The following is a 13,080-nucleotide window of genomic DNA, read 5'->3' on the forward strand; positions in this document are numbered from 1 at the left end:
ACAAGTACTAAACAATGTATTTAAGGTTATTGTAAGCCTAGAAAAGAGTCTCTAAAACTTCCCTGTGAGAATTCTGGTATTAGTAGAAAACAGCTTTTAGTTTGGTGTATCTGTGACCTTATATAATCTGTCAATGAACTGACTCTCTAATAGGCCTGCTGCCATTTTTTTGGCAAACAGTTAACTTAGGCTCTCTGTCACCTCTGTGTAACTGAAAGAATCTTACTTTTCCTTAAGGTATTGAGATGAGATTAAAGAACATGTTGTATCCAGTGATAATAGCACCAGCGTGGATCTCTGAAATGAACGCTGTTCAGCACACTGAAACAGGTGAGCAAAAAAGAGGCAGAATGCCTGTGAAGCGAGTGGGGACTCTGTGGAATAATAAAGAGGATATGAAGGAAAATACCCAGATTAAAAACTGTTTTCTGTATGCATTAATGCCTCTCCCATGCAAAGAATCAAGCGAGTGATATGTAAAAATAATTCGAGAATCAGAGGGCTTTCATTAGAAGGTATATTAGACATTTTATCTGTTTGATGCACAGTGTTTTACGTATATTAACTGGGTTAATAATAGGTTTCAATGGGCGATCTTTTTATTTAGAAAGATTTTAAAAATTAACTGGGGGAAAGATGCTAGATTTGACAGTCTAAGTGACGAAGTGAAGTATTGCATATATCTTCATGGTGGAAACAGGTCAACCTTACAAATAGAAGTAATTAGGATGATGTAGTGCATGTGGCCCAATGCCTGGTTTAAAGTGTGGAACCTGGAGAGGAGTTGGCGTTCACTTCTCAAAGGACAGACTAATACCTATAGGAGGGCAATATTGTTCATAATATACTGAGGCAAAAAGGCAGTGGGTTACTGTCATGTGAGAGGCAGTACCACCATGAACTGTGATTTAAAGGTGAATTTTGTTCTGAGGATGTGATGTTTACATGCAGTGCATACAAAATAGTCTAGTGTGACTGAATGTCTTCTCTAAACCCTGCTGTCTGTTTAAACTCAGTGGCATTTAAGGTTTGTAGGCACAGTTATAACCATCATCCTGTACCTTGAGGTTTGGGAGAACAACAATTCTTTTCATTTGTTTACAGGGGTCACCTTCGGTGCTGCCTGTACCCTGAGCTCAGTAGAGGAGGTGCTGAGAAAAGTTGTGGCAGAGCTTCCTCCTTACAAAACAGAGGTCTTCCAGGCTGTCCTTGAACAGCTGAGGTGGTTTGCAGGGCCACAGATCAGGAATGTTGCCGTAAGTGATTCAGGAGCATCAGGGACTGGAATTGAAAGCTCAGTCTGAGGAGCTGGCCTGCCTCATCCAATGCTGGTGTGCCTTGTGCTGATATCATAGATGCCAAGCGAGCAATGGCAGTTGCCCAGGTCTTCCATTGCTGTTATCAGGATAAGTGGGGGAAACTGTATTGAGATTTGACTAATTTAACAAAAATGCCTTTAGAGTGCTGGACAAACTTCACATAAGCAGGTTGGTAGATTTTTGCCAGCACAACTATGGTAGTCATAGTGTTAACGCATCAGATCTGGCAGATTTTCCTCTAGTTTTAAAGAGAAAGAGATGGGTTTAGTGTGTTCAAACTCTGTATACTAAAACTAAAAAATATCAAGCAAGCAGATGAACTAACCTACCAAACACAAATTTTATTTTCCATGCCATACATTTGTATTGCAGCCAAAAAACTTGGGTGCCAGAATGTTACTGAAAAGATGCTCTATACTTTCATGGATCTTCCCTTAACTGCAGCTACAATGATTGAATTTTGGCATTGTTGGGCATATGTGGTTTGAGCATAAGGTAGTTTTGATGCATTACCCGAAGACTGTTCCTAAAACTTGTTTCAGCCAAATGTTAGTATTGACTGGGGCAGCAACTGATTTCATGGGTTCTACATTTTCCCATTTCAATAAAGGCCTCAAATTGCTGAGTGAGCAAAATGAATTTATGAAAGCAAACTCAAGCAGAGCTAACTTCTAGTGCACTGTGTGTGGAGTAATGCAGGATAACAAGATGCTATGGCTGTATCTTCAAGTTTTTAACTATTTATCTGATGTGTATATTCTCACTCTAGGCTCTTGGTGGGAACATAATGACAGCAAGTCCAATTTCTGACTTAAATCCTGTGTTAATGGCAAGTGGAAGCAAACTGACTCTGGTATCAAATGGTAAGTTACACATTTCCTCGTGGCACTGAGGGGAATGGGATAGTCAACAGTCCCCTGCCATGGCTGGTTAGGTCAGGTCAGAACTTGAAAGTGGAAGTTAACATTATGTAAAATAGGCTTAGTCTGAGTCTTCAGGGGTTTTGCCCTTTTTGAGGCTGAAGTCCTAAGGCTAGGCCTAAGGTTGGCTTCCTAAAGAATTTTGAACTTCTGTGCCAGAATGGATCTCTGGTACTGTGTATGTACTTACAGACATGGCCTTGTGAAGGGCTGGTTGAAGATGTCTATTCATGAAAAACAATAGGCATGAAATTGTTTCTGTCACTGTCATATTTTGATTCTTGGGGATTTTTTCAGATAAAGATTGAAACTTGTTTTGTTTTTTTTTTCCATGAAGAAAGCCAAGTGTCTCAATTTGTATTTGCTCTTAGGAAGAATTTTTTTGAAATAGGATCCTTGAAGCAAGTGGACTGTCTGATCAATGACTTTCTCTTGTACTGGTTTCTGTGCAGACTAAGGAAAGGGGAAAAAGGGAATTACATTAGGATGTTGGAAACTGGTTCGCCTCGAGGCTCAGCTTGAATTAGATAAAGGAGGAGGGAGGTCTCTGGTTCCTGTGCAAATAAAACTTTGTATATAGGCAGAAGCTGTCATAGAGTTCGTAAGGACCAAAGTAAATCTGAGAAAATCCTTCCTGATTTGGTGAAAGAGGGTGGAAAAATGAAAACTGATATCATGAGTGATTTGTGTAGGTTGAAGGCTCTTTCACACATACTATTGCTATTCTTCATCTGAGTTATTTGTTCATCTGCCATTGATCTCTCCTTGCTCTACAGAGGGCAAAAGGACTATCACGATGGATGAGAAGTTCTTCACCGGATACAGAAAGACAATAGTTAAACCTGAAGAAATACTTCTCGCTGTTGAAATACCCTACAGCAGGAAGGTAAGCTTGTAGGAAAAGACTTCAGTGTCCATGGAGCTAAAATGCTGTTGTTTGAGTGTTGTTTTTGACGTTAGGCAATTTTTTCCTTGGAGACTTGACATCTTAGGTAGTCAAATGCTTATGTAGTCCCAAATGGATCAGAAAACAAGTAAATTATTTGGTGAAAATCTAGCAACATACACTTTTTGACAAGCAAGGGAAGCTGTGCTCTATGATAAAGTGTGGTAAGCCCAAGAAGTTTTCTAGTGCAAGAAATATAAATTTCACTTTGGTGCATTTTGAGTGCATTTGGTAATGATGAAAGGTCACAAAGTGACATTCCCAGAGGTCTAAGTTCTGTTTGCAAAACAATACAGCAAAGATGCTAGCAGTTCCTGAAGTAAAGTGAAGTTAAGGTTCTTAAGGCTTCTGCTTCATTTCTGTGAACTGAAATGGGAAAAGAAGTGGGGAAAAGTGTGTACAGATAAGAAGGAAGTTCAGTTTCTGCATCCTTGCCTTGTAAGACTGAAACCACAAGGACTGATTATTAGAGCATTTTGGCAATGTGGACTTGCAACTTCAAATGAGCCTGCAAAACTTCCTTCAAATAGAACAATGAACACTTCTCTTCTGTAGCAGCATGAACCATAACTGATTCAGAGTGTCTAAGAGGTAAAACTCTCATTTTTCCCTTTAGGGCTAAGAACATCAGACTAATTTTATGACTGTGAAGGTGCTTACCTTTTTAGGGCTTGAGGCTACAAATTATAAGATGCAAGGATTCACAGTGTAGTGACACATTTTCTTTATATATGGAAAACACTGATTTACTTGAAATGTTATGGGATAGAACCAATAAATCCTTTGTCTATTCTCTGTAATTTTTGTATCTAACTGTTAAGGGAATAGAGCTCTTTTTTAATGGTGTTTTCCCATCTATTTCTGAGTGATTCTTATTTGATCTTGTGATAATTGCAGGAAGCATCACTTTTTGACAAAATGAGAAACACGCTTGAGGTAGTCAACGTAAACCACCATATTCCTCCATCATATGACAGTCATATGATGGCAATTTCACAAAACAAACAAATGTTTATCAGCAGAGCAATGGCTTCATCCTTAGGTTATATGCAGCTCAGTGATCTGAAAAACTAAAACAACTTTTGAACTCTCAACTTGATGGTTTCTTTGGCTGATCTTTGCTCACAAACATGAAGTCAGGCAGACTAAAGTTCTCAGGGGATGTCTGAAGGTGTTGGCATGTGGCAGGCAAAGTCTTCTGGAACTGGAATCAGGGCTGTGTCAGCACACAGCTAGATTGCATTTTTTTGGTTTACGTTTGCTTAAAACTGATGTTACCTTTTGCATTGATGTGACTTGTCACACCAAGGGTAAGACTGGCCAAACAAGAGAAAGAGTTAGTCTAAAGAGGTTTAGCAGTTTACATGATTCAGTGTTATTATAGGGGACATTGAGCTCAGAGTAGGCTTTATCACAGAGTGGCTGCTAAGGGAGAGGAGGTAACACGTTTTTCTTCTGCTAGTTTGTGTGTCAGATACTTAAGATATTCAGGGAATAAAGATTTTTGAGCCTCTACTTCTAAGGGGATTGCAGCTGAGCAAAGACAGTATTTAGAAAAGGGAACAGCTCACTGGATTAAAGATAAAATACAAACAGATTCCAGACAAGAAAACTGCTTAACTTTTTGTATATAACAAGGCATTCCTAGGACAGGACATACCCTTTATTTAAAAACCCTCTTTCTCTTCTGGACTACAAAAACATTCCTTGTGTTCCAGATAATGTTCACAAATGGTATGCACCACTTGCATTATTAGTGACCATCAGTTTTTCATGTCCTTTCTCTTGCATACATCTTTATCACATTTGTCACTGTTACTTAATTTTTGTGATAATAGTGTTCTGTATCACATAGACATTTACTGGTTTTCAAATAGAAAAAGCCTGACAACACAATGCCTATATGTTTCTATCTTTGGGAAACAATCTTAACCTCCTGTTTGCTCAGTATTGCCATCGTAGGCTCATAGTATCACAATTTTTGCCTTGCTGAAGAGACAGAAAGTGGTCATGAAGTCTTACTTCATCCACTTCATCCTTTAAATTAGTATCCTCCAACCTTCATCCGTTACTGATATCTATTCCGTGGTGGTGGACTGAAAAAATTGACATGGAAACAACATTTTTGCAATTGTGAATATTGCCCATCACTCTTTTAGAGTGGGTTTCTTAATGTGCTCCTACCTGGTATTGCATCTTGTCCAGAAGGGGAGAGGGGAGACTAATCTGTCCCTAATATGCAGCCCTTAAGAGTAAGAGTTGCTTGCTTTTCAGGTGAGAATAACTAACACCTAGAAACTTTCACTGTGATAGTTTAGAGGGGACATGCTCTGTTATACCAAGAGGTAGGACAGACATGGGCGGCTGATGTGATGATTACCTTACCTATACTTCTAGTGAGGAAAAATGGTGAGTGCCTTTTCGCCCACAAGACTCTGTACCCAGAAAATTAAGGTGTCTTGTGAGGACTGAAGGCAAGTGTTGCCCTCTTGTTGCAATCATGTTATTGGAAATCTTCTCTGAAGTGTGCAGTAAGAGAAGAGGCTGCTGCTTCTCCTTTTTGAAAGCTGATTGGTTTAACAAGCAGAGTGAAAGAATGTCCTCATTGGGAGGATGCTATTGATGCTCCTCTGCTATTATCTGCTGGCTGTGCACTAATTACTTGAATTCAGGAAATGAAACACACCCTTCAGTTATATCTCCAGTAACAAGTTCTCGATGCGCTAAAGGGGCCTCTTGTGAAACTGTTCTCATTGACAACAATAGAGGAATTGTTCTTTACAATAATGAAAGAGTTGCTGTGCACTTCTAATTAGAAATAATTAATGGAACAGACTGCTGTGCTGTGCAGAGTCACTTGGCTAAGCTATTAGAGAAGAAACTTGGCAGAAAACTCTCAAGAAGGACTGTGCAAAGACATTGGATCTGATTCCTCTCTTAGTCTGCAGGATGCCAGAACAGCAATTTGTCATAATCTGCAGGACAAGTAGGGGCAAAAAATGACTGTACTGTGACTCCAGGGTGACACCATCACTCGGTGTATACTGGTAGAGTGTTAATCTCATATTTACTGCCACTCTTTGTAGAAGAGCTGCTGAATTTTGTGAGTTGTAGTTGCTGTTGCAGTTAAAAGAATTTCCTCACTCTGTGGAGACCAGCAGAGGATTCAGGATAGTTACTGAGAATTGTATTTGCAGGAACAGATTGAAATTGTCTTATATTAATTAGTCTGATCTATGCTAGAACTGTGAGACATTTGTGATTTCAGTTCTTGCAGAGTTCAAAGACTTCTGAAGGGAAGGGGTTTAGGATATGAATTTTACTGATTAGGCTTCCAGCTTAGCAGCCTTGGAGAAAAAAAAAAGTCGCTAAGGAACTGTAAACTTGTTTATGTACAAAAAATTTGTCCTGTTTCTTCCTTTCGAGATACGGAAAAAATGTGACAGGTACAATCAAATTTCTGTCAAAGCTTACTTCCCACACAGGCTTAGGTTGGCTAATAACCACTGATCTAATACATTAGAATTAATTGTTGAATCATGTGTAAATATACAGAGCTGCCTGAACAAACATGTCCTGCTTGCCCCTGCAAGATGAATCAACCAGATACAGTTCCCTGGAATAGCTCATCCATGTAGAAATAGGTTAACAGCTTGTCCACATTTATACTCCAAAGCATGCCAAGGTAGAGAATAAAGAAATATTTTCCTGTCTTCTAGGGTGAATACTTCTCGGCTTTCAAGCAGGCTTCCCGTCGGGAGGATGACATTGCTATTGTGACCTGTGGGATGAGAGTCCTGTTCCAAGATGGCAGTAGCCGAGTGGAGGAGATAAAACTAAGCTATGGGGGAATGGCTCCTACAACAGTCCTGGCACTAAAAACATGCCAGGAGCTCACTGGCAGGTAGGAATTTTTCTGTAATAAAAAGGCTGTCTAATGGAAGGGCACTGATTTTTACAGGAACAGTTCAAATACCCCAGATCTTCTCTGATAGTACACAGAAGGAGACAGGGTACGAGTTGTAGATAAACTTCTGCAGCAGTCTATGTTTTGTGTGATGCCTTGCTTCCTCCAGTACTCCTTACCCTCAAAGATCCATGTCAGTCTCTGACTGAGAGCCATTTCTTTGCTAAATTCACTCATCAGCCTGGAGGAGGCTGAGGGGAGACCTTATCGCTCTCTACAACTACCTGACAGGGGTTTGTGGTGAGGTGGGTGTTGGTCTCTTCTCCCAAGTAACTAGCGATAGGACGAGAGGAAATGGCCTCAAGTTGCACCAGGGGAGGTTTAGACTAGCTATTAGGAAAAATTTCTTTACGGACGGAGTGGTCAAGCATTGGAACAGGCTGCCCAGGGAGGTGGTGGAGTCACCATCACTGGAAGTGTTCAAAAAACATGTGGATGTGGCACTTTGGGACATGATTTAGAGGGCATGGTGGTGTTGGGTTGATGGTTGGACTTGATCTTGAAGGTCTTTTCCAACCTTAATGATTGTGTGATTCTGTGATCTGTTGAAGTGGGCAGAAGCTAGATGTGGGCACGACCTACAAAACTGATTTTCTTTCAAACTAGACTGAGAAATCTGCACTCTTATCATTTAATAGCTTTGCCACATCTTTAGCCACATGAGCCCAAGATGAGAGCAAAGCTGACACATGTACTATAAACAGAGATAGAACAGGTGGCTGTTGCTTGAGAGCTTGTGGGTCTGCCGTGTCAGAAGAGTTAGTCTGATATTTAGGGCTGAGCAAGGGCTCGGTGTCACTTCTGTTCCCTTGCAGAGACTGGAATGAGAAGCTGCTGCAGGATGCCTGCCACTTACTGGCAGGTGAGATGGATCTGTCTCCTTCTGCACCTGGTGGAATGGTGGATTTCCGACGCACGCTCACTCTCAGCTTCTTCTTCAAGTTCTACCTGACAGTCCTTCAGAAATTGAGCAAGAGCCACAATGGCACTGTGAGTGCTGCTAGGGAAGGCAGATTTGGGGAAGGGGGACCTGTACATGCCATCTTGGTGGGGAAGGCATGGGGAGGGTTCAGATTCAAGCAGTGTGATACCTCATAACAAACTCCATGTCGCAATAGCTGCCATAGCTACTGTACTCCTTACCTGCATGAGAGTGACTAGTGTATCTTCCCACTTACTTCCTTGTGGCATCCCCACCTTGCTGTGGAAGGATGTTCATCTGTGGGTTCACAGGAGGATTCCTGGACTATTTCTCTTTGTTGCATTACAACTTGCTGTTGTGGGTCTGTGGCTATTCTTTGCACAGAGCCTGAGCCCTGTTTGCCTTTCACCCAGTAAAAGATGAATTATCTTCACTGGAGGATGGAGAATGGAGAATATTGTGGACGGCTGGGGAATGTGAGAAAGGGACTGGCAGGGAAGATGATTGTTCTTTAATATGTCTCTGGCAGAACAATCTGTGTGAGCCCATCCCCTCGAACTACATCAGTGCTACAGAGCTGTTTCACAAAGATCCCATTGCAAATGCCCAGCTTTTCCAAGTAAGTAGCAGTACCTGCATGACATAGACCTGGGCTTTCCTGTAGCTCAAACTGTGCTTCTTATCTTGTTGTCTCTCTGAGTATGGGCAATACATGAACTTATATAATGCCGTTCCTGAGGCTTGTATTTGGGTCTCAGTCCCTTCCTTGCTTAGGGTACAATGTTCTTTCCTGTTATTGCCCAAGACTGTACATTGCTGACGTGTACAGCTGTGTAAAAATCACTGTGGGTAGCACTTTCCTCCTGCAGCCAGCTCCATATCCAAGCTGAAATTGCCCTTTTGCTTTCCTCAGTTACAGCCTGCCTGCCTTTGCATCTCCCAGGCGTCAGATTCGGGATACATCTTCTTCCTTATTTCTCCATTAATGACTTGTTGTCTTCAGCTTTGAGAGTAGAAGCCAGCTTCAGAACTTGATGCAAGCTGTCACATCAAACCCTTCTCTTCCACAGCAGTTTCAAAAACCAAATCCCTTTCACTTCATTCTCTATATCTCCCTCTGTGTAGCCACTCCATCTTGTTTACCTTCCTTTCCCAAAGGACTGAGCCCCTATCCCATTCCCCATCTTACTAGAATGTCTCACGGTGCTTTTTGCTCTCCCATCCATGCTTCTGTCCCCTGCAATCTAAGCAGTAGTAGTCAGCCATGTGTTTTACTCCAGGAAGTGCCCAGGGGGCAGGCAGTTGAAGATACGGTGGGCCGGCCTTTGATGCATGTTTCAGCAGCCAAACAAGCGTGTGGAGAAGCTGTTTACTGCGATGATATCCCTCGCTATGAGAATGAGCTGTATCTAACACTGGTGACCAGCACCAAAGCCCACGCTAAGATCCTGTAAGTGTTGTGTCTGACTTTCAGCTGTTGAAAGCATCCAGTGCCTGGTGGCTTAGAAAACATTGACCTGTCAAGTTGCAGGTGAGGGAAAGATTTTGGTAGTAGTGGGAACTCCAGTTCATTGCACGTTGTTACATGGAGGCGAGCTGTGTATTACAGCTGCCTTGCAAGTCTGTGTCAGTGGGAATATGAGGGGATTAACACCAAACTCGGAGCTTTGCTGAAGCACAAAGCCCTCAGCCTTAGGCAACCTTCTTGCATGTCCCACCTCTTGTACATAAGCATGCAGGATTAAAAAGGAGCAAGGTAGGAGAGCACCACAATGTCTGAGGAGGTGTCATTTTAATATCGCTACTCAGAGCATGCAGCTTGAACATACTCTTTCCTATCTGCCTAAAAATTTAGGTTGTAACATGCAGTTCCACCACAGCACTCCTGCTGGTGAGTTAGCTGTGTGTGTTCTGGCTGCTGGTTTTTGCCTTGCATGGTGCTTGCTTGCACTTGCTATGATCAAGCCCTCTGCATAACAGTCCTATGTGAGTTAGCTTCAGCTATTAGATGTACATCTGTTTGTGCTTGTCTGTAGCAAAGTGGATAGGTCAGTACTTGGAAGTGCAGCTGTCTCTGAAAACATCTTGTCCATGCAGGGCATGACTGCATAATTTATCACAATAGTGACTAACCAATGCTAAGACACCTATCCTGGCAGGTAATGCCATCTACATTCTCATATGAGTTTTACTGCTGTTATATTACAGAACTGACTGCCCTCCACAATCCCTAATTGTGCTTACATTGTGGTGGCTCTGCAGGGTCTCATCTGCCCTCAACTGCTTTGATGTGGGACACTCTGCATTACATTGCCTGGTGTCATCCTCAATAGCCTTGTGATGTGCTATTTGTTCCTTAGGCAACACTTCCTGCCTATTTAGGCTTCCTGGCCAGAGGTTTCCCACAGTGGTCTAACAAGGGCCAGGCAGCGCCATGGTCACAGATGCGCAGATGTAGTAGTCAACTCCCAGGTTATGAAAGACATTTCTGTGTAATCATAGTTAAATCTTAGGTGTTGCAACGTGGTCGTTGATGAGGGCTGCAAACGCGTAAGCATTGTTACTACTACCCGTGCAAGTTGTGACAATAGAGAAAGCATCGCATCTGTGCCTGTGACCAACAATAAGCAGTATTTTTCGAGAGGTTGCTGCACACATTCTCTTGCATTTGCGTTGCGCACTCACATTTCAATCTGTGAGCCTGTATTGTTCTGTAGAGGAAGTAGTAGAATATTTCATCAGGTGACAAAAGTATCTCAGCCTATGATTTTGTTGGTCAAAATATTGGCTCTGAAAACTTCCACTTCACCCGAGTCAGATTTTAACCACCACGTATAAACTGGAAATCATTTGCCTCTGTATTTCTAACTAATGGTAACTGTCAGAGAATTGTTTCTGAGGCATTACTGCAGAAGCCAGGGAAAGTGAACTTTCAAAAGAAAAAAAGCATTGTTTTCAGTTCCTGGTGTCTAAGAGTTCATGTGGGCAAGTTCATTCATACATTTAATGTCTTTTTAAAAAAAAGGCTGTAGCTCACTGGGATGTATAAACAGCTACTTTCAGGCACAGTTTCTATCAATTTCAGGAATCTAAACAAGCATGCTGAAAAAAATTGCAGCAATTTACAGAAGACAATAAATCATTCAGTTAGCAGAAACAAAGCCACAGCTTTTCTATTCGCAACAGTTCCCTTGTAAACGAAGCCAATTACATAGCCAATGTACAAAATACTGCAAAAGGAGCTTGAAAGTCTTCTGTAATACATTTTTTTATTAAGTGCTCCATATAAAAATCAAACTATATTGCACTTTTCTAGTTACTTTCTGTCCTGCTTGTCACTTAGTTTTAAATTGATACATGATTCAAGCAGACAAACATTTTTGTTAGATACCTCCTTGCTGATTGCCAAAGAAAGCCTTTCACGAAGCTTTTTGTCTTTTGGAGCGTCATTTCTTTTGCATCCGTTTAAGTATCCTGTAGCTTCCTTGTGATTGGTAACAACTTCTCCCTGACTCGCAGCCACATTTTTCCCTAGAGGTGAACCCACAGTAGATTATATGTGTCTGCAGTAAAATTTCATGTTTATCAATAGGCAGGGAGGAATCTTGCCTTCACAGAATCATGGCAGCTAAGAAGACAGTGGAGGCATACCACCACTAACACCAATCTGTCTTTGGTAAAGGATGTCAAGGCATCTTGTGTACACGTGGCAATTGGATCAAGTTCAGATATGTCTTAGGGAAAAGATGTATGATACAGTGTGGTCCAAAGAAGCAGACTGGTGTTCAGACTCACAGTCAGGATTTAGATTATTATATAGATCCCAAATGCTTTTAGTCAAATATATTGCCCTTTCTGCCTCGGTCTCACATGATATTCATGTGACAAACTCCTTCTCTTTTGCATAGCCAGACTTCAGGGAATCAGGCCTGAAAATGTATTGGTATTTCATAAGCAGTGGCAAAAAGAAAAATGAGAAATAATAACGATGCCTCTCCTTCTTTCTTTCTTTCTTTCTTTAGTTCTGTAGATGCATCTGAAGCCCAGAGTGTTCCTGGGTTTGTGTGTTTTGTCTCTGCCAAGGATGTTCCTGGCAGTAATATCACTGGCGTCGCTAATGACGAGACTGTCTTTGCTGAGAATGTGGTATGTGTTTAAAAATAGCCTTTTTCAATCATGCTGCTCAGGAGATAAGATTTCTCATATTGTCCAGTGAAGTCCTCTACCATATCCAGAGATAAATCCTAACTGTGCTGGAGTCAATAGAAGTCTTGGTGCCAAATTGAATAAGGGCCGAGTCCCTTTGCCCCATGCTCCTCTCCACTCTGTTATCTGCACTATTCTCCTCTAAGCTGCAGGCCGCTGGGGTAGGCTCGCTCACTCAGTTACTATCCAAAGTTGTTTGTGATCATTTTCCCAGTTGTAAGTAGACCAGTCTGAACAAACAGATGAAAAACTGCACAAAGGAGCAGATTAAGAGAATTATCCTGAGCCTCTCAGTTACTGCATATATACACACCAAATGATGGTGCATCCTAATCTTGCCTGTAGGTCACTTGTGTTGGTCATATCATCGGTGCAGTTCTTGCAGACACACAAGAACATTCTAGAAGAGCAGCTAAAGCTGTGAAGGTTAAGTATGAAGAACTCAAACCTATTGTCACAATTCAGGTAAGATGGCTCAGATCTGCTTTTGCAGTTAGGTTGGGACCCCTTCATGTCTAGTTAACTTCTACTCTCACACATGGGATTAGCCACATGTTTTGTTAGTCTTCGTGGGTGCAGCAGGATACGGATAGAAGGAATAATCTGTATATTTAAATATGAAGAGGACACTCCTTTGAAGTGGTACTGATTGGGAGTACATTAACTTGTTCTGTGGTTTTTAAAGCTAAAACAAATAAACCAAACTCTGGTGGATATATTGTGCTCAGCACAAATCTATTCAAATTAACAAGGTCACTGTTAATTACTTACCCACTTACTGTTACTTACCCACTTGCTTG

General features: G+C 41.5%; 1 protein-coding gene across 1 annotated transcript in view; it reads left to right on the forward strand.

Moving 5' to 3' along the window:
• XDH (xanthine dehydrogenase) overlaps positions 1 to 13,080 on the forward strand; it is a gene marked incomplete at both ends in the record, with an annotated part of 50,950 nt that overhangs the window by 18,428 nt on the left and 19,442 nt on the right. Inside the window, 10 exons of the mRNA XM_081997670.1 lie at positions 238 to 330; positions 1,105 to 1,256; positions 2,089 to 2,182; positions 3,016 to 3,125; positions 6,905 to 7,089; positions 7,968 to 8,142; positions 8,604 to 8,693; positions 9,355 to 9,524; positions 12,097 to 12,220; positions 12,626 to 12,745. Coding sequence (XP_081853796.1) covers positions 238 to 330; positions 1,105 to 1,256; positions 2,089 to 2,182; positions 3,016 to 3,125; positions 6,905 to 7,089; positions 7,968 to 8,142; positions 8,604 to 8,693; positions 9,355 to 9,524; positions 12,097 to 12,220; positions 12,626 to 12,745 — 1,313 coding nt within the window. The remainder of the gene's footprint in view (positions 1 to 237; positions 331 to 1,104; positions 1,257 to 2,088; positions 2,183 to 3,015; positions 3,126 to 6,904; positions 7,090 to 7,967; positions 8,143 to 8,603; positions 8,694 to 9,354; positions 9,525 to 12,096; positions 12,221 to 12,625; positions 12,746 to 13,080) is intronic.

This window comes from Phaethon aethereus (genome assembly GCF_964289735.1).
Source record: "Phaethon aethereus genome assembly, chromosome: 3".
Taxonomy (NCBI): domain Eukaryota; kingdom Metazoa; phylum Chordata; class Aves; order Phaethontiformes; family Phaethontidae; genus Phaethon; species Phaethon aethereus.